This window comes from Anopheles coustani, chromosome 3 (genome assembly GCF_943734705.1).
Source record: "Anopheles coustani chromosome 3, idAnoCousDA_361_x.2, whole genome shotgun sequence".
Lineage (NCBI taxonomy): Eukaryota > Metazoa > Arthropoda > Insecta > Diptera > Culicidae > Anopheles > Anopheles coustani.
This window is the reverse complement of record NC_071288.1, coordinates 93,159,113-93,181,438: the sequence shown is the minus strand read 5'-3', so window position 1 is coordinate 93,181,438 and position 22,326 is coordinate 93,159,113. Positions and strand designations below refer to the sequence as shown.

The 22,326-nt window shown below is 46.7% G+C and overlaps 2 protein-coding genes across 2 annotated transcripts; one reads left to right on the top strand and one right to left on the bottom strand.

Moving 5' to 3' along the window:
* Nucleotides 1-2,841: 2,841 nt before the first annotated feature.
* On the top strand, nucleotides 2,842-3,576 carry LOC131269706 (uncharacterized). The gene has a single exon (XM_058272203.1). The coding sequence runs from the start codon at nucleotides 2,842-2,844 to the stop codon at nucleotides 3,574-3,576; it is 735 nt and encodes a 244-aa protein (XP_058128186.1).
* A 5,029-nt stretch (nucleotides 3,577-8,605) lies between these two features.
* LOC131269697 (somatostatin receptor type 1-like) lies at nucleotides 8,606-10,456 on the bottom strand. Its single transcript, XM_058272192.1, has one exon. It carries the CDS (start codon nucleotides 10,454-10,456, stop codon nucleotides 8,606-8,608), a length of 1,851 nt encoding a protein of 616 aa, XP_058128175.1.
* Between the last annotated feature and the right edge of the window lie 11,870 nt (nucleotides 10,457-22,326).

Below are 22,326 nucleotides of genomic sequence, written 5' to 3'. Positions count from 1 at the left end.
GATTGGTGGCGAAAGGATATTTAATATTCTCGCCACACGTTTGCTCACGTGCGCTCGCATGTTGGATCGTGAAAGGCGCACCCAAGCTTGGGCAAGCTTTCTTCTGAGGCAGGATCAGGATCCGGATCAGGGCACATCATCCGAGGGCTTTCGGTGTCGATGGCGTATACAAGCTGATGTCGAACGATTTAATGAATGATATCCTGCTGCCGGGGAAGAGTTATTTTCTCTTTTTTTTCGGTTCACTTTTTCGTTCTTTCCAAGAGACACGCAAAAGTTTCCCTTCACTAGGCCAAAAGTAAAGCCAAGGAAGCTGCATCGTCGTGTGGTGGTTATTTTCCCTTCCTTCCAACCACCCCTGGGGAAGGAGCATAGGGTTGATGAAGCCGGTTGATTAAATCAAAGCCATCCGATCGGATTAGCGAAGGATTGCCGGAAGCGTCTTCCGACAGCTTAATTCCGTAACGGTTGGTTGCGTTGCATCCCTTTTTCGGCTTGTGAGCCAAATTTTTGGAACACACAGCAACGGACGGAAGCGGCGGGGGGAAGCATTTCCGACGATAAAGATGTCAAGAGTCATTTTGGGGATTGAAACTGGAGCGCCAAAAGGGAGAGAAGAAAAATGGACCCTGCCTCAACATCCATCCGAGGAAGATGGGTTCCGATTTCATTTACTCGTCCGAAAAGGCAAATTTCACTGTAGTATCCGGAGGTCTAGGGCCACCTTGGGACGTGCGATATTTGAATCCCGTCCGTCCGAAGCTCCCCGGCGAGAGATCCCGGCGGGATTTTCCTGGTAATCCCAAAGGCCGGTGCAAAGTTTGCGCATCCATTTGCGAGCCCAACGTGACTGTCGATTTTTTCTCCCCGGTTCCGGTTTTTGTCCAATAATCTTCGTCGTAATCGTCGCCTCCGGCAGGATCAGATGTCAGATTTAACAGGCTTCAGCAGAAATTAACGGAACGGGAAGTCTTAGTTCCGGAAGGTCAACAATCAAACCGGTTCGGGGTTTGGTGAGCTCGAAATCCAAAACACTTTCGAACCCATCGCTGGTAGTTACATCAATCCAAGTTGACAAATTATCCCCGGAACAAACTTCTGAATTATCATGCGTTTGCTCTGAGACGAATAGGACCGTTAAATGTCCAGAACTGGCCGGCATTGACACCGAACCTTACTCAACCGATGACGGCCAAGAAAGAAGCTTGCGGGCATCGGAGATTGGTCCGTTTCGCGATAACTTCACCCGCAGGTCTCGTACGAAGATAAGCAAACCCCAAACTCCAAGCTCCAGGCCTACCAAGACCTTCTTGTACATTCGTTTCGAAGATTGAACATTCCGTTGAAGCAACTGCAAATGGCGGTGTTCGCACAAAACGAACGTCTCTCAAGATGCAATCTCTCCCAAGTATGCCGGTTACGGGGAAGCGGTGAAGTCGTTTTCCGAGGAAAACTAGCTGAGGCCACCAGGGTACCGGCGGTACTTACTAACCTCCGGACTAGAAGCTCACCAGGCACATCAAAGCACGCGGCGAACGAGCGGAACGATTTGCCGGTGACAGTTGAGCTTATGAATTGTGACAGTCGGAGATGATGATGGTAGGCTTCCAGTGGTCCAGCTCTTCCTCCTCCTCCACCCACCACCCGGAGGAGGAGGATGTTTGCATCATCAATTTTGCCTTCTATTAAGTCAACTACAGGCCGGCGAGCTTCGCCGAAGTACGACAAGTTAGTTACGCTGATAAGCAAAGTTATGCCACAAAGTTCGGCGGAAGCGGAGCGTAGGCGGGCACCGAAACTGATAACGCCCAGCGATCATAAATTGTTCTTCGTCGGATGTTGTTTGCCGCTAGCATTCCGATGTCACGAGCATCAGCGATAGCTGACGAGTGGGTAAAGTTGTTAGACGAATAAGTTGGATTTATTGAATTTATATCGATCGGTGGCGGAATGTACGAAGAATAAGAAACTACGACTTGAGTCCTATCTAATCCTATTCCATGGACTTATTATTAGACTGTAATGTATCAACTTGAGTGACAGGTAAAACAATTACTGCAATCAAATTATCTGATTGAAAAATCCTACTCAACAAACCTGTAGCGTTATACATAGAAAACCTCTAAGTGCTACCTGCATTATTTTGATGATCCCTACAAAACATAAGACGTAGACACTCTACGAGACATACCTGCCTCTAAAATAGACAGTTAAATATTTTTTGCAGCCACAAAACCAGGGCGAAAAGAAACAAACCAAGATAAAAGAAAAGGTAAAATGTCAAACGATGCATACCTAAAACCCATTTCCGGGCTGTGTATGCACCCTCGAAATCCTCGGTACTTATCTGAGGGCCAAAAAGATAAGCTCCGGGTGCACGGCAAGACCCATTTCCCGGGAAAAAAAAAACGAGACAAAATCTCATATTACGTCCCATTATATTCAAAAGGGTTTAGCCAAACTCGGTATGCACGGGAAGACCCAGGTCGAAAATCGGTGGCTTGAGGTGAAATAAATGGCCCAAGCAAGTGTCCCTTATGACCTCCGGGTGGCATGAAGTACCCGTAATGGTTTTCCGGAGCCGATAGGCGTAACCCACGGCGGAAGGTACGAGAACGTACCAAGCCATTAAAAAAGGTACTTTAGCACAGTGGGTAGCAAAAAAGTGGTTTCTGTGCGGCCACTCCCGCTAATTTGTAGGGACGTTGGGCAGAAAAAAAACCAGCTTGTATAAATACTGCCACTTTTTTGTACTTTACTTCAGTAACGTTTCATCTTTCGCTTTGAACAAGTTGAAGAACGTGTTGAGTTCAGAGTTTCATCAGATAAATTTGCTTAAAAATGAAATCTTTCCTTTCGTGTGTTTGCCTCGTGCTGCTCCTAACGGTGGCCACGCTTGCCGCCCCGGCTTCCCCTAAGGGTGCCACCAGCTCGTCCGAGTCCGTCGAATCGAACGAATCCAACGAGAAGGAAGTGGTCGGCGGAGAGGTTAATTCTGCGGCCGAAGTGACGGATGCGAACATGGAGCTAACGGACACCAGCCGGGTAACCCGACCCGTGACGGCCGACACTCCGAAGACATCCCTGGCGGCGGAGGTAACAACAGCGACCACCAAGGTACCCCTGCCTACTACCGATACTTCGACGACAACCAATGTGGCGGAAGTAAGAACAACTGCTGCAACGTCCAGTGCCGATACTCCGAAGACAACCGAAGCGGTGGAAGTGCGCAAAACATCAACGACGACGACTTCAACCGCGACGACCAAGAGTACTCCTACTTTCCCAACGGTGAGCGTTGAGGTACATGAGACGATCCGTCCCGCGTTGTCCACGGCCCGTACGACCAGCGAAACATCTACGGTTCCGGAGGGATATTCCGAGAAGGGAACGACTCCCGAAGCGCGAGTGACCTCCGAGGCCGCCGATGAGGTTGGAGTAACTACAAAATCGAACGACGATGTGGTCGAATTGACCGTTACCGTGTCGGAAAATGCAACCGTCGATGTTAGCGTGGGAAGCAGTGACACCGGTTCCACCACAGGAGCTGAAACCGATGCCCTCAACACTGCTTAGGAAAATTGCTGTACAGTTGAATATTATTAAACAAACCACAAAAACAAAAATTGACAAAAAAAATGAAGAAATAAATATGTAAAATGTAATCCCCCAGCGTGTATCAAATTATTTTCCAAGTACTGTTCGATAACCACAAACCAATTAATTTTAAACAAATGATTGATTTTTTGAACGATTTGGATTTTACAGGCGTTGACAGCCAACTTTGCCTCGAAAGATTTGGGAGATTTTGTTTCTAACGCACGTCATTTAGAAATAGCTTATCAACTGTTGTCTCTAAAGCATGTGCTATTGGGATAACTCATCGACTGTTGTTTCTAACTCATCTCATTTTGTCTCTAACTCATCTGACTATGTCTCTAACGCATCTGGGTTGTCTCAAACCGAAAACCAAGGAAAAAACAAAGTAATATGATACGTTGTAGAACTCCAAGAATAATTAACATTATTTTTGTATGCTTTAAAGCTATTTTTATGTATTTTTAAACAATTAATGTTTATTGTTTTTGGAGTTTTACAATGTATCATAACCACAATTACTTTGTTTATTCTTTAGTTTTTGGCTTGAGACAAACCCAGATGCGTTAGAGACATAGTCAAATGAGTTAGAGACGAAATGAGATGAGTTAGAGGCAACAGTAGATGAGCTATTTCAATCATCGGTGCGTTAGAACTGAACATAGGTGGCAAACCCTGTATTCAATAACATATTGGGAAATTATAATTTAAAAAAAGTCACACAATGTGTTCGTTTTGGAACTGATTTACTTTGGGTTTCCTTTGAATTGCCGGTTGGACGGAATTCAATACCGTTTATTTACATTTTAATTGAACATATTCATCACCATGGCAGCAATTTTATACTATCCTGCGTCTTTTATTCTATCTCCAAAGTGACTAAAAGCCACATAATAGAGTTTAGTTAATATAGAAACCGCGCTCATTGTCGTATCCTCTTTAAAGTGGTTGACTTGGTGTGGCTTTAGTGATAAATTAAATTTATGCTTTCACGTGGTAAACCAACACGATGGTCGGCAGACAATTGACGAATGGGCAGATAATAGAAACCGCAAACGTTGAGTGCTTCACACACGTTCAAACACTGTCAAAATATGTAAAGCATCTGAAGGCGTGCATCATTGCCACTCGGAGGCACTTACCTAAGCCCAGTTAATCCACCGAGCACGGGAATACGCCAGGATCAACAGCATCAACCAATCAATCCACGAAAGCAAACACCGAATTTGTGGATAATAACACCAGCAGCTGGTAGCTGGTGTTGTTGTTCGCCGACGCTTCACTGGCGCCATCCATCCCGACATGAAGTATCCAGGCAGCGAAACACGCGGATCAAAACCGTGTTTACGTGAAGCGATTCATGGCGCTTGCTTCCTTGAAACGCCAACTCCCAAAAATGCTTTTACGTCGCCGAAGTACCGAGCGAAGCGTGGAACGGTTAAACAACTTCAAGTCGCCCCAAAATTGACACCTCGTGCGGAATCCGCATACGCCCACGACGCGTGGGGACGCGTGAAGTGAAGTGGAAAACTTGCCGTCTAATATTTGCCACACGATGACATAACCGTAGCAACCGTTGGTTTCATCAAGGCAACGGGAGCTGCTGAAGCAGTCGCAATTCTGCTGTCAATCGAGCTGCTGAACAACATTTTCAACGGTTAACTTTCCTACGGAAATCGGTAACGATGGGAAAAGGGCGCCAGCACTCGGTTCCTAGGTCGATTGCTTCCAAAAACCGGTTGAACGTTGTTCACATACGCAAATAATCGTGGGATGTGCATATGAAATATGAGGTCGCTGAAACGACGATGTCGGCACAATGCAGATGCCATTAGTCTTTATTCAAAGAACGAAGGACAAAGATTTACCCACGTGCAAAACCCTCGCGGTGAGAATCAAATCTGGGAAGGATCAGTTTTGGATGAACGGCCATCGGAAAACTGTTGCCAAAGTAACTGTCTAATGCACGTCAATTAATAGCGAGATATGGGAATTCTCCGAAGAAGACCCTCATCAGCGCGGGTCGACACATTAGGGAAAACTTGTGTCTTTTGAAAAATATCTTTTTCACCTTTAGCCAACCGTCGTTTTGGGGTCTCCACAACCGTGGAACGTGGCGAGGCCGATGCAGAGTTTCCCCAACCTCGACACGGTTCAACGCTCCTGCGCTCATGACCTTCCGTACCTGCTCGATTCTTATCTGTCTGTTAAAATCTTCCAGCACTCCTCCTTAATTAAGACCATTTGCAAGGGAAACGCTATCCTGCGTTCGGTTTGCGGACCGCGGTCTTGGGAAAACTTTTCGAGACCGTGAAGCTCGCCAGCCCATAACGATGGAGGACATAATTGCAGAGTCACCGTTTTGCACCGGAATCGATCGGATATCGTCCTAATTGGATGTTAAATATCTCGCGAGTCGTCTTCCCGGCGAGGGAAGAGCGTTTTAAATAATGCTTCTCCCCTAATGTGGCCGTTTGGTGGTGGTGGTTTGTAATTATTTCTTGTAATTATTTTTGAAAGCATCGCTTACTTTGACGGATGTTCCGGGGATCAGCAATGATGGCCTTTTAAAAAAGTCCAACTTTTTGTCGCCCTCAAAGTTTACGCTTGGCAAAAGTTGTCATCACGAGTTTGGATTTCAACCCAACCTGGACACGAAGTAATTCCGGTGAAAACGCGTAACGTTGGAAAATTTGAACGAAACATTTCACTCTCGGCTCGTCAGTTGTTGCCAGCCATTCGGGTAAATAAATAAACATTATCCATCAGCGAGGCCAACCCCGGTTCCGTCCGCCCGTTGGAACGTGCGTTCCAATCAAACCCGCGCCGTCTCGTTCACGCTGCGCCATCGACCGGCCGAAGCGAATGGATTTTCTAAAGGCATTAAATATTGATCTTTCAAACGGGCAGACTAACAATAAAGAACAATCGCCGATGGCCGGGCTGAGAGGGAAAAAAGGAGCATCCACCAAACCGAAATGATTGCACGTCCATCAAATTGCTTCATCGATGCGTTTGTTGGTTCCTCCGCCGACTTTCCACCGACCGGGTTTGTTTTCCACCCACCCACCGGTTCGATTGCGGTTCGTGCGGATTTGGGATTGATTGAAACATCGTCGGGGATCGTTAGGATTTTCCATTCCAATGCTCTCCCTCCCAACCTCCTCGCGTCTCACCCGGCCACTATCTAAATTTTGATCGTCTGGGCGAAATATTTCATCGACAAACAATCAGCACCAACGTACCGCATCGGAATGTGGTCCCCATCACAGCCCTCACCCCCCCTCCGCACGCATCTGCCATGCGTTTAATCATGGGGAAAATTTTCTCCGACATAACCGTCAAAATTCCTGCTCGCAACCAATGCTCCAAAATCACGGCGATAGTCGGCATCTCCGTCTCGCACTCGATTTGGACCGCAATCACGGTTTACATGTCGCGTCGATTTGTCGAACTCCAGCGCTACGACTGCGTGTACTGCTGCAGCTCCACCGGGTAACCCTTCCAGTTCCTCGACGACGACAAGATTAGAGTTTGCTCGAGCAAATGGCGTGTAATCGAATATGCCCCGCAGCAGCTTCGTTCCTCTCATGGCGCCCGTTATCAACGGTTTGCACTAAACGAACCATTAATTTACCATCGTCGTCATCGTCGTCGCTACCGCCTTTTCGGGCTCCCGCTCGCAACTAGCAGTAGTTATAGGAGGAGCTAAAAAAAGATAACAAGACGTAAAAAGCAATAGACAGGAAGGAACTACCGTGCCGAGACGCGTTACCCAGCGTGCGACCCCTACCATTCCAGAGGATCCAACGAGTTCGTGGAGAAGATTTGTTCACGCCACGGTAAACACCCGAAAAACGTGCCCTTCGGGAGATGCGTCGACAAACGACGTTTCGGCATGCGATCCTTCTCGACATCCAGGTGACCAATTTCGCACGGATTTAATTTCCACCATTTTCTTCATCGTCTGCATCGTTAGGTTCAATTTACCCAAACGCCAACCCCATGGGTCGACGATGCTGGAGATCCCAGGCTGCAAGTAATGAAGCAAACACGGACAACGTCTAAACTGACACGAAAACGGGTGTCTGCTGATCTGGATACATTTGAGTGAGTACACATGAACTCCCGCGCGGTCATCAGTTGTGTGTTGGCTCCCCGACGACGAGAACTCAATCAACCGGCAAACAATAGACGAACTGCACTGCTCGAAACAATGTCGCACTGTTCGCGCAAACGGTACCTGGATGTGTCAACTGTCAAATCCGGTAGCACAGCGAGGCGGATAGATAAAACTCGTTCCACCGTGCCGGCAACACATCGCAGCAGGCAACGCCGATGGAGGCTGCGGTGTGTCTATGGCGTAAACATTTGGAAAACCAATTGGAACGGTAAATACCACGCGCTACCATCGAGCTCCCGGTGGAGTGTTGTCATTTCATCTTCATCAGAGTTATAGTCATCGTCGTCCGATTCCATTCGTCCGTCGGGATCACGCGTCCAAGTAAATACCGAGGTACGAGATAGGTTCGCATGTCCGCAACGTGTGCTTTCACAGTTCATTTATAGTAGTTAACATTCAGAATTGGACACGGTTAATTTCAGGATGTGTACTCGTTCATTTCAACAAATTGGAACAGATGGGACGTCAGGGAGAACTACTCAGCGATTAAAGAACCTTGAATATGGAGTTTCCAAACTCACATCAAGATAAAATTGTAATTGTAATTGTATAACCTTCTAGAAGAGCTCAAGGGTACTTATACGATCTTATCATACAGATAAAAGATTTGGTGGATTGTTACTGATAAAGTTCCCGAATTCAGATTGTCCCATTCTGAATGTTGACTACTATAGTTATTTTGTCTATTTTTGTACTGATCCCATACAGCAATCCCAAACAACTTACATCATCCACTGGGAACGCAGTACGGTTCCACAGAGTTCTGAAAGACTACCACGTTTTCCAATTTGTCCATCATAGGGTCTCCATGGAGAGCGGTTCTGCTTACAGGTCCGTGTGGAGGACGGGCGGACGAGCGAAGATCGGAGCTCCGGTGGCCGGCGGCGTCGCATTGTTTGCGTCCAGCAGTCGGCCCGACGATATTGGCACTATCGGTTGCTCGTTGGAAGGTCGAACGCTGGACGAAGATTGCACATTCGTTACGCTCGTCGAAGGGCCGCAACCCCGGACGATGGAACTCTGCTCAACACTGGTTCCATTGGGCTTGGAGCTGTTGTTGTTAACGTTGCTATTGTTGTTGTTGTTGGCGATGGCTTCGTTAGATCGGTGAAGTTGTTGCTGCTGGTTCTGATTCGCAGCGTTCAGCTGTAGCTGTTGTTGTTGCTGCTGGTGTTGCTGGTCCGCTCCCTTGTTCGGACGGTTGTTGGGCTGAAGCACCTTGGTAGAGTTGCCCCGCTCCGAGCCCCGATTGCGGACAAACCGCGGGAAGAAGCTGTTCTCGATCTGCAGCTGTGCGTTCACATCCTTACCCTTCGCACAAGTACAAGCCTTCAGGAAGCTCTTCTTAAAGTTGTCGCTGAGGAACGCGTACAGTATCGGGTTCATCGCGGAGTTGCTATACCCGAGCCAGCTGACCAACACGAATACGGTAATCTCCAGCCGCGACTTGCAGATGTCCGGTGGCGAGTTGATAAGTGCCACCTGCGAGATCCAGTACGGCAGCCAGCAAAGCACGTACACGGTGATGACGGTGAGGACCAGCTTCGTCACCTTCCGGTGGGAACGCTTCTTCTCCTTCGACTTGGACTTTGGTCCGACGGTGCGGAGCTTCCGGATGACCAGGTAGTAGAACATTAGGATCAGCGTCAGCGGGATGGCGAACCCGAGGATAAGCGAATAGAGCGTGAACGTTGTGCCAGAGTTTGCGCCCGTTTCCGACGGCCACATAATGTTGCACGACATCTTGTCCTTCTCGCGCTGGATCGTGTTGGCGTACAGCATCACCGGTAGCATGATGAGAGCGGACGCGGTCCAGGCCAGAGCCGACACCACCTTCGAGACAAGAGGGGTTCGAAAGCGCGGCGACGAGATCGGATGACACACGGCGATGTACCGATCGGCGGACATGATGAACAGAAAGATGGACGAGGTGAACTGCGTGATCGAGGTCGACACCATGTACGCCTTGCACATCGCGTTCCCGAACGTCCACTCGCCCAGGTGCATCGTGGTGATGAGGAAGGGGATCCCGATCAGGAAGCATTGATCCGCGATGGCCAGATTAAGGATGTACATGTTGGTTACCGTCTGCATCTTGCTGAAGCGCAGCACGACGTAGATGACGAGCGTGTTGCCGAACAGCCCCACGATGGCCACCAGGGCGTACAGAATCATCGAGATCACATTCCCCACCGGCATCTGTATCGAGGGGCAGATGTCGAGGGCACTCTCGTTGAAGAACGTACTGAAGAACGGATGGTGTGGAAAGCGCCTCGACAGGTTGGCGGTGAACTCGGCCGAACTGGTACCGGAACCGGAGGCCCCACCGCCACCCGACGCCGTCAGCGCCCGAAGCGTTATGTTGTTAAGGAAGGTGGTAAAGTTCGCCGAGACGGACGCGGCCGTGAAGGCGGCCGACGAGGAGGTTGTTGTTTGCCGGAGGAACGTCAGCAGCTCCGAAGGAAACGGTAGACCGCCGTGGAAATGGGCTGCCGTCGCTATCGTTATATCACCGGCGGGCGAAGCCATCGTGTTGCCGTCCTCCGCCGGGCTGACCGGATGGTGGGCGTGCGTGGTGATGGCAGGAAGCGGTGATAACGTGGACAGGGCCACCGTGCCGGCAGCCACTAGCAGATCAACCGTCCCGTTCGCTGACGCTGTACCATTCCAATCCATTGCCAAGGGAACTCCCGTTCCTTTTTTCCGGGCCTGTTGTCGGTGTGTTTATCCTCTTCTTATCTTCCTGTTTCGCCCCTCCCCCGATTGCCTGGGATGTCCTGGGAGGGATGTTCGAGATGGAACGCGATTGCTCAAGGTGCGTGGTGTGCTGTATCTAATTTATTCCGCAGCAAAACATATCCTCTTCCTGTTTTTGTGCTGCTGGTGTACCCCCTATTTATTTTTTGCTCACCGAGCACCATGGGACACTGGGCTGGCTGTCACTAAACGAGCAGGAAAACACAGTCACTGCAAGGACGGAACCACCTCAGGTACGGTAGCCTTCGCCACGATTCGAATCGGAATGCAGTGTCAGTTCATTTTATTTCACACAGCAAGCACTGGACGGTGCAGTCACTTCCATTAAGGACTGCAGTGGTCAGCCCTCGACCGTACCTTCCATGGACTATATCTTGTTTTTCCGCCTGTTTTTTTGCTGCCCCCACTAATCTCACTGATAAGCACCTCACTCCTATCTCTTTGCAGTGGGCAGGCACAATTTGCTGCGAAGCACCTTCAAAACACCGACCATCGAGGGACCTACGGATGTTGATTCGTATTGCACTACGGCACTTCACAAACTCATCCAAGCACCCTTCACAGTTGGCCACTTTCCGTTTGCGTTTGTATCACTCTTAGCTTACGCCTTGTAGCTTGAAATACGTCCTCCCTGATCCCTTGGAGCTTGTAATATATTCAAAATTGTTACTTCCCACCGAATTGGGACGCCCACTAGCTTCTCCTTGGTACCAGTGAATATTATTTTCCGTGATCTAACGAGCAACAAGCAACGTGCCCCGGACGATTTACTCCAGCATCTAGTTGTCCGTGTCAACTTTCGTTCACGAGCGTTTACACGGAACGGTTGCGAAGGTGAAGTCAACGCTACACATATAGCAAGCCAAGTTTTTCGTGTTTCATATGTGTCATATCCTGTGGCTTTTTCGTTGTGTTGTGGGGCCGGTAAAAAAAAACGGCGGTGTGATATTTTTAGCACCCTTCGAACGGGAGGTGTGAGAACCCGCCGAATCTCATTAAAACGTCTTTCACAGCATCACCTGACGGCTTGTCGATCTCACTCGGCGGGATGGAACCGGTCGGTGGTCTCGTCGGTCGGTGGTGAACCTGTCGAAAATGCACCTGTCCGTCGCTTCGGTCCCTCCTCAGCCGGCGGATGGGCGAAAGGTAGTCAATAAACAAACAGTCGGACCGGAGCAAGCTGGACAACGCACTTCACCGCACCGTTATACCGTTGTGGTTTGATTCTCTGAACAGTCCAACCTTCGGTTTCAACGTTTGCCACCCTCGCACGTGAACCAACCGACGGACGGACGTGGCGCAGGCAAGTCTCCAGCCATCGTCCACGGCACGTAACGGTCAGGTTGTTTATGCCAAGCGGAAACACCTTCCTTGTCCCGAACCAAACGGTGAGTTGTTTAACTCATAATTCATTTTCGAAACTCGCACTCGAGTGTGTGTTTATTTGTAACGGGGTTTCTTTTTTAGTAAAACTGCACCTGCTGGGTTCTGCTTTTAGCAAGCGTTTTGCAAACACATTCGGAATCTGTCACTACCTGCATAACCTCTTGCCAAGCGCACACAAGATCGTAATCCCCGACGCGATGCCGGTGAAGTTTACTTCGGATGGAATTTTTATCGTCTCACAACGAAGCGTTTCAACAGTGAGTAAAACTAATCACTTCTCAATGTTTAAGGTCGTAAACTACAGGAGTTTGTGCTCCGTACTTTTGCCAAGTGTTAGCGTTGATCTTGTTCTTCGGTCTCTTCACCAGTCGTCCGGAACCGGAAAAATCAAAGTGAACTTTCCCGACCGTTCACAGCGGCGTCCAAACGCGAACTAAACTTTCCAACGACGGTTTGCTCCAGTGGAGACGGTCCGGTTCCACGCTTCGGAATACGCGATGTGCTCCTTGTTGAATGCACTCACACACCGACAGTCGAATGTTGTCGTAGGACAACCGTCCGTGAGGGTCCGTCCGTATAGTTTTCCGTTTTTGATGCCGGTCTCGACGTGAGCCGCCACCCCTCTCGACCACCTGTTCGCTCGCCGTCGTCACCCGCCGGCGACAACGCTTTCACTTTCATTCATCCGGCGAAACGTCGGTAAAACGAGACATCGGTTTCCCCGCCGAGGAGTACTGCGCATGCCTTCGGAACGGTCGGAACCGATTTTCCCCTTCTTCGAAAGCGGGTGAAAAACATCCTTCGCCGTGAACGCGGGTTTGTTTGTAAACCTTCCACGCTCGTGGGCTCCCCCTTCGCCGGCTTCAGCATCCAGAACCACTGACAACAAAGAACGGCCGGTGCATTCAGTGCGGCTAAGTTCAGACAAGTTCAGCCATGTTCGGGATTTCCGTACTCTGTCGGCACCGTGACCTTAGCCCTCGCGAGGGACCGGGATTCCCGTGGTTGGCTCTCACGGTCGAGGACGACATTCGGGATGCCGCACGCTAATGCACTTTGCGCACGCGATCCCGCGAAAGCGAAACGGACCGGGAAGTGCATACGAAGGGCACGCGCTTTTCATATGGTTGGAAATTAACTACACGAGTGAAAGAGGATATCTCTGAATTTGTTGCGAAACTGTAACTATTACTTGGAATTATTAATGATATGCATGAGTTCTAACATAGTTACAATATCCGTTTTGTTGGAAATTTAATAAACTAGATCTTGCTTGCTCCAGCGGAACTAAGTCGGGATAAATTTGTACCTTTTAATAACCATTGACAACGAGTTCCCCGAAATCCCAAGAGCTATTTGACCTGTAATTGAAGTAAACATTTGCTTGCTGTGTTGAACTGGTATAATATTTGTTTCTGCGAATACTCGTTGCGGGTTTAAATTTGATATTAAATAGAGTACCTTCATCAGTTGATTACTAAACAAGTTTAAGGGATTAAAAAGCGTCCAATTACCGCAAGAACTCGCCACACAAATTACCTTTTCCAATAACCTTCTCTCCCACTTTCTCTTTGCCAAACGCATGCCAACCAGTGAGCCACATTTCCTGCCCAACCAGATGCACCTAATTCGATCGCCTTTTCACCGAACATATCCATTTCAGGTGCATTACATCCCGCTGAATGAACCGCACAAACGGTGGGATGATTTGATCCACACCGAACGAACCTTTCAAGACAGCAAACCCGCTCCCGATTTTTCCAAAGACCCAGATGGACGAATGGATGAAGTTTGCAGTGTTGTTTGCTGAGACCTGACCGTTGATGCGTTAAACGTTACGGTTGCCGAAAGTGATGTAGCGAAAGGTAGAAAGAAAAGGAATAGGATTGCTCCCTGTTAGAGTGGCGGTTCTCGAGCTCAGCCATCCTCGAATTGGACCGTTTTACGCATCGCGAGTTTTCGGGAATGTGCGAGTTTCGTTTTCCAATATTTTCACATTCCTTGCCGGTTTCCTTGATGCGGAATGTTCATAATCGGACGAGTGCATACTTCGACACGAATGTCTGTTTGGTACGAGTAAACGGAACGTTTGGACGGATCCATCCACCGAAGTGCACGTCAAATGCAGCAGAATGGAAAGAAGTGATCCTCTTGATGGTGAATCTGCTGAGGCGAGTGTTTTGTGGTTTCTGAAAATCACTAGAATGTTTTCCGACCTTTACGAAGATACTGAGTGTGAAGAGTACTTTGAAATATATGCAGCAACATTGTGTTTTTATTTTAAATTTTATTTCTGACTTTTTATAGCTTCGATTTCAACACTTTTAATAATTTTTTTTAGTTATTTACATTGTTTACTAGCACTCTAAATAGATAGTTTTTTCAATCCATAAATTTACCCGATAGAATATTGTGCTTGAAAAAATCTATCGTAATGTTGGAGCAAACAAAAACCGGTCATAAAACACATGTAACACACGATCAACGGAGGGTATCAACGAACTGTCCGATACAAACATGTCTTGTAAATTTGCTCAAAAATGTGATGGACCACAAGTTGGTGTCTGTGGTGTAGCGAATTTTGTTTTTTCATAGTGCCATTTTTCCCTGGTGTTGTAAAAAACAATTTTGAACTGTTCCGTTGCGTCAATGTTGCGCTATTTTACACTGTATCTGCTCTCGATCTCATCCGTGCGCGTCGTGAACCGTAAACAAGGGACTGGCGAAACAATGATGCCAACAAAACGGTTGATTATCCTCTTCGCATCCGCCGCCATCCGAACCGGTTCCCTTTTTCCTTTGCGCGTTGCTTTTCCGTTCTCGGTGCAAATACTACGGAACAAATTACGGAGCAATTTATGATGCCATCGCTGCGAAACCGAATGGGATGCAAAGTGTCGTGTTGTCCGAGCGCAACACCATCTGTTTTTGCACACATGAACACACACACACACTCACCCATCGTTTTGTTTTGTAGTGTAACGGCGAACGCCCTTTACCACTCCCGTTTGCCGCGTTGGGACTTGCATAAGTTTTGTGCTATCACCCGTTTTGCGCTCGGCACATCATAGATATCAGCTTGTTGCAGTCAGTTTCCGTTGGAAGGTTTTTCCTCGCTTCTACGGAAAGCTCTCCCGATGGGGGAGGAACAACAAACTCGCAACAGACGAGCAAAACCGATGGACGACAAACGAGCACTGTGCAACGATGTGTTCCATTTTATCCCAAACCACGAATGCACAGCTAGTTTATCGTTCCGTTTCATTTTGGTCCTTCTGCTTCATTTTGTTCGGCGGACCTTTCCACCATCCTCGTTTTCCCCATGCATTCGCATGGTTTTTGAGGAAATATTTAAATAAAGAAACATAAATTTCATGGTGAAACCCTTTCCTTTTTCTCGTTTTCTTTTCTCTCTGGCGATACAAACGGTAACGGAACGGGCGAAACATTTATTTCTCAAAGGAAACATATCCGAAGACACTCCGGTAGCCTTTTTCCTTTGTGCTGTCAAACGATCGCCCGTTCGGGCATTCCGATTCTGGTGCAGAATGTTTATCGCTATGCAAAGCTCGGTGAAAATCTGTTAAGGGTATTTTCTTCCGATTCGACCGATAAGGCCCCCCCCCCCCCCCCCCCCCACCGGACGGAATGTGGTTTGCGGGTGGCAGAAACAAATTTTTGCTACATCCTTTTTTTTTGGTTGAATCATCATAAGTAATGTCGAGGGAAGTTAAATCCAAATCCCAGGTTGGTTTCGATGCGGTTACCTTGTGTTGGATTTCCTGATTTATGTTCAATGCGTTGTTTAAAGTTTTGTCGGGCTTTCAGCGAGTCTTTTAAATCCATTACATTTGAAACCATGAAGAAAAAAAAGTTGAAATGACAAAGGAAATTGAAAAGGGCAGAAAACGTAATTATAGTATATGCTACTTACTCAATTTCCCTATTATTTTTCTATCAAACCAAATAATTCACAGCATCGTACCAGTCACAGATGGTTTATATTATCGATAAACGTAATTCATTCGATTGGTTATAGCTTAAACTACCCGCAAACCTTCGTGAGCAGCACATAACGTGTAAAACACCTCTACCTAAGCTGTGATTTGAGGCAAACCTTTCGTACATCGATGCCCTTTTTAGGTCAACCAGCAGCTGGCATCAAAATGGCGTCCCAACTTAGCCGAGCAGACTCAATATGTCCGGCTACCCACGTAATGGGGCTTTGTGCTTGTTATAAAACATAACCCCACACACTCCCTTCCGTTCACCACCATCCAGCCAACACTGCAGGAAACGGAAAGTTTGCCAATTAACAACGGCACACTTCGACCCCTTCATCGAGCACCGGGCGCCTCCATCGGAAACAGATGAACCACCGGGCGGCTCCATCGTCGCCAGTGGGGCCACCTGGCGCCTCCATATTCGGGAACGGAGGGCACTCTCGTCATCACCCTGGCGCCATTAAAACAACCACTGTCAAAATCATTCGACCGTGCTCGGCAACCCGAGCATCTTCTGGTGGAAAAGCTGCTTAACTTTTCCATTCACTGTGCGAACACACTTCTCGACCCGGATTGACACAATGGTCGTGTGTCTCGTTCGCACCGGACTCGTCTGTTTAAGAACGCTTCTACATTCGCAGCTAATTCGAAGCGAAGTCTGTGCAAATCTCGCCAACTGCCTTCCCACCGACACGCCCTCGGCAATCGAGTTGCGAACGCAGCAATGTGTTAATTTCAATGGAAAAACTAGCTTCTGGTTTTGTATTTTCATTCACTCATCGTCTACCCGTCGCGCGTGACGCGCACCCCCTTCCTATCCCATTCGAACTCCTAAGCCCATTGTTAACTACACCACCGGGCACTCAATATTTTCTATAGAGAGTTTTCCATCCGCCCACACCGAATAGGGGGTGGTGAAATTATTAAGATTATCGTAGACTGCCCTCCCCCGCTCCTCTAGGTCGGGGCATGAACCTCAACACCCACTCTAGGGCCCGGCTTTGGCATGTCACGTCGTTCAGATTGTTCTGCCCGATGCCGAGGACAGGACACCGGATACGGGTTACCTCCACAACCAAGGCCTATGAAAGCCAATCCACATCGCCGCCCGGTTGACGCACACAAATGGACCCTTTTTGGAAAATCAGCCAAGCCCGAGACCTCTCTCTCTCGGTTTAAGCACATACACAAAATATGACATTTTCAAGATGGCCCCCCGTTCCGTTCCCTTTGAGTTCGTGGAAATGACATCTTCTCCTCCATCTTGCGCCCTTCGAGCGTGACGAAACGAGGTTCAGCATTGCGTAGCGGCTGGTTTGACGTCGTAATTTGAACCGAATGGGGGTTCGTCCTTCGACGAAGCGGGATTAAACTCAGTGCAAAACCCCTTTTTCTGCTTCACGGAGACACGTGTGTTGGTGTTTGCCATCGCTAATATCCTTCCGAATCCCAACGCTTCCAATACCATTCTTATCCAATCTGGGGATGAAAAATTGTAAGACAAGAAAGTTCTCAGGGGAAGACGGCGGTGGCAGTAGAAAAGGGAAGCGAAATTCAATTCAAGAGCTCAATTCTATTGTCACTTCTACCGGTATCCTTTTTTACTATCCCTAATCATGGCAGCCACGTTCGCGTGGCGGGATGTGTGAAATCGAAACCGAACGGATGTCCCATTATATATGGGTGAATAATTTTCCAATGGAAATCAGCGATACGTTCGAGATCGCATTTCGATTACGAGCGATACACAGCTCAGTCCTTCTTTCTAGATCGAGAATTCAGAACCGAAGGACAGCGAAAGACCGATTCCAACTGTTTCGAACACGCTGGAAATGAAATTAGATTACGACTTCGCTTGTCCCAGTTAGCGAATCAACCAACCAGTAGAGGTACGTTACCGAACGGTGTTGCATCGAACGGCGAAGGGTGCATGTATGATGCAGTTACTTTATCCTCTGAATTGGTGAGGGAATTTAATTTTAATTTTCTCCAGCGAAGTTTTATGAGAAATTGATTCGAAAGGATTGAAGAAGAGTATTTGATCGTTGTTATATAGAGCATGGTTTTGTTAGTGGATTTATTCATTTTATATTTAACTCAATCAGTTTGGATGTTTTTGAAATAAGTATAGCAAATTTTAATTTATGATGAACATGCTTTTCAAGCGAATATTGCACTCCAGATTCATTTTTCAATAGCTCGGATAAAGAAATTCTAAAAGCAAAATTGTAATGATTAAACAAATAAATTAAACATCGAAGAAAATCCTTCACGAATTTAAAAATCTGTGACAACTGATGTGGGTCAGTTGCGATTTAAAAATCAATATCATTTCTCATACTTCACTATAATCAATATCAGCACAGGTTAAATTTTTCCACCACTTTACCATTCAAACCACGCATCCGTAATTATCGAATAACACTTTCTTCATTATCCCCCAGCTCTTGCACGGAAAAAATCTTTTCCAACTATTGAACACTTGAGTGGAATAATAAAATGCTAATTAGCCAACCACGTTTCGTTCGATTCGCAGAAAGTTGTATGTCCTTGTGTCGGATTAAGTTGTTTATCAACGAACAAACCCTCCGTTGGTTGTAGCACGATCGATTGGGTAATCAGTAGCAAGTTTATGCTGCGTTTTCGTTTTTCATTTCTTCCACGTGCCAGGGGATTATTTAACCGAACAGAAAAATGTTATTTCAATGTCGTTCTTTTTAAAGTAAGTATAAATATAAAGCCTCTACTTACCACATTTGCCACAGGGGGAATTATTCTTAAAATATGCTGTAATCATCTGTTTTAATCCTCTTATCACTGGATTACTTGAACAAATAACCAATAAGCCTCGTGATTGTAAAAAAAACGTTTAGCATATCCTTCGAAATTCAGTAAGGTTTCCATTTTTATAATCACCTCCATACATGATGCTTCATCTCTTCCCAACAGGTGTAGGTACAAAATCCCATCATTAAAATACACCGCAAATTCCCACTAGCTGGTTTTATTACAGCTTCCCTTTCAACGCAATAAATTTCCACTTATCGCACGTGTTTCCACAATCGTCCGTCCCATCAGCAATACAAATATCGTAACGGAAGAGAATAAAACATGCTGCTGGACTTGCTGAGCTAACCTTTGTTCAAAATTTCTACATTGTTTTCGCGGCAATGAAAATCCTCTGCTGATTGGTACGGTGTAAAGGCAGAAATATGATTTTCCACTTCGATACCGAGAACTTGCTTTATGTCATGTTGCAGAACACGCCTTCCGGTGGGTGATCTAGAAACAAACTAGTTTTCTCTTAGTTTTTTGTCGACTGAACGTTCTTACGTGGCCTCGGGAGAAGGAAACAACGCTCCAACCAAACATTGACCACCAATCGTTCTGCTTCCGGTTGCCGGAGTGATATCGAATCGGGGTTTATTTACGCCAAAGTCGGGACATAATCGCAACCTGATCGACAGGAAAGGGCTCCATGTTGAGCTGAACGGGAGACTCTTGGGCTTCCTCATTTATTTGTCCAACCCCGGCTGGGCAAGTCCATTGCAGAGGTTTCTTGTTCCTCTCTGACACCGGAAGTGGACAGCTCTGGTGCAATCGTGCCGCTTATCGAACATTGGCCACCGATGCAACCGATGGGCCCACTCAGACCGGTAATCCAAGAAGTTCCGAACATGGGCAAGCGCATCCCTTTTCGTCCGCTTTCCGGACGGATAGCTGGATAAATTGCCGGGAAGGTATAAATTTCTATTACATCGGGGGTGAGCGTCCTGGTGACCGGCAGCCTCCAGGCCCAGGGACATTTGCGAGCAGGATGCTTTACAAATTACTCACCTATTGCCGGGCGCAAATGGTGCACATCCTTGCCATCGTATCGGGATTGGCGCACTTGAGCGATGAAAAGGCCGGTTTGATTGCACGGGAAACGTTACCGTTTTACCGACAAGCTCAGGAAATCAGTGCAGGCTCAACCCGGGTTCCGTTCTTTGTGACGGAAATTGAGTGGACAATGTGCCTATACAGGCATTCTTCCCAACCAACCAGCCATCAAGCAGTGTCATATTTCATGCGGAATGGTTTTACATAAGCCTTATCAGCACCATAACCACCCGGACTTGGGCTTTGAAGACTTTCGTCGATCCCGGCAATCAGTTTGGAAGGGAAATGGATTGCATCATATTCGTATCACGAATGTTGAAATCACATTCCCAAGTGTAGGAAAACTATCGTGCCCATTTATTATTACAACCAAGAGGCCTTCCGGAGAGCCACATTTGCTATCAATGTTGTTGTTTTGCCTTTGCATTCATTTATTTTGATCGCTCGGCAAGTGGCATCACATTTCCGAGTTAAGTGTAAGGAGATTTAACTCACCAGCTTAGAATTGCAAGGTCAAAAATGAAAGGATTTATTACTGTTGACTTTTTAATGGCTATTCATTAGCATTAAAAAGAAACAAACGATTGATGTAGTAACATTTTTCGACATTTTGTGAAAAGCCAATGGTTTGAAAACAAGGGTTGTGGCTAACTTTCTTTAAAATATTATTTATTCTATTTTATTCACTTCATTGGTTCGTCAAAAAATTAAAAAGTTATCGAATGTGAGAATATAAGTTACTTAAAAGGCTATTTTTTGACCATATTTACCAAAACAAATACCATGAACCTTTTGACAGCTTTTTGTTTTGTACAATGACAATGACATATTCACACATTCAATGAATCAACACCGACCACTCGAAGGAGCTTTTGGCCTAATCTCGCACAATCAGCTGGTCGTTGAGGCAATCGTACGACAGCAATTCGTCCCAAGTGTATGAACGTTGACCATCGTCGAGGACAACAAAACGGTTAGAAAAAGATTGCCCAGTCTAATGACTCGAGACATGACACGATGGTCCGCCTTACCGTTCGTTGATTGTGCATTTTGGTGCTAGGAAACCCGAACCCAATCCTCTGCGAAGAGCACAACTGACCGAGCTTTTCCCAGTGCGAATAATCCTCGCAAAATGACACAAAAACGACGTTGACAGAAGTGAATGCAAAGGGCAGGAGGAGGTGTAAGGGAACCGGCCCTCACGAGTTTTCATTGAGCAAACGACCAGAGAAGTCTGCTTTACTTTAGGAGCTTGAAATTCATTCTACCGGAACCACTGGAAGGGCTTTCGTAAATTTTATTTAAGGGTTCCTTCTTTGTTTTCAGTTAGATGAAATTAAACCCAAAGGGATGTTCCCGTTGGGGACTTAGAAAATGTGAGAGAACAGCAGAAGGGAATCTCAATTAAACGAATCCGAAAAGGGATGGATTGTATTTGTCACTTCTTCATTGGTGGAGAACAAAAGGAGAGTTTTTTTTTTTGTATAAAAGACAACGTTCTTCGACGTTCCAATTTAAAGAAGGAATACGAAGTTTGCGTGATATTTTAATGGAAAATATTGTTATGCACTTCTTATTTAAAAATAATGTAAATTAGTAATTTTATAATCACATTGTAAATCCATTTTGTTACAAATAAGCGGATGCACTTCGTCTGCAAATCGTTGCGGTGCAACTGTGAAGTGAGTCGTGAATAGTGTGTCATAATTTTCCCATGGCGTGTGCGCTTCATTTTCGTTGTCCGTTTTCTTCGAATCGTTGTTCAACTGCTGACGGTTCAGTTGTTGACGTTCAGTTGATGTGACGATGATTCATTTCCATGGCCGTATTTTCCTCTCTACCCTAGTCCTCTCTGTCTCCTTCCTCACGGTTAGAGTGGCGGTAATGAAATGAAATTCATACGACCATAAATTCCCATAAATCCTGCATACATGCGACGCGAAGGATCCGCTCTGCGAGGTTGGCTCACTTCTACCCCCCCGGGGGGCTCATAATTATTGCCCCCGTTGTTTTCCCCCGAGCCCCGAGGGCGACAAACGGGTGGTGAATAGTTGTGTGAAAAATTGAAATTTTATGACGCTTTATGATACCTTCTGCATGTTTTTCTGGCTATGTGTTCGTTTATGACTTGCGTTGGGAAGTAAAAGGCGCGCACAAGCTCGACGATGAGCGATGAAGTTCATCCGTGCACCGCCAAGCGAAATCAACGCCACGAGCGAGCGCAAATTTGCATGACATTCGAGGGAAAACATCTCGCACTCGCGCAAAAACACAATGCACTCGTGGGGGTTCATTTTCCTTCGGTGCGAAGTCAATTGTGTGAAATATTTGTGTAACATTGTCGCTCGGTCGAGCGAACCCGGTTCGGGAGGAAATCTTGGCAACAAAATTTTCCATTTCTCACGGCGACACTAAATTCTGACACAATCTTTGCAAACAGTTGAGTAACACCAATGGAAAAGTGTTCAAAGATTACAATGTTTTCAGGGCATTCATTTTATTTGTTTCTTTGTATAT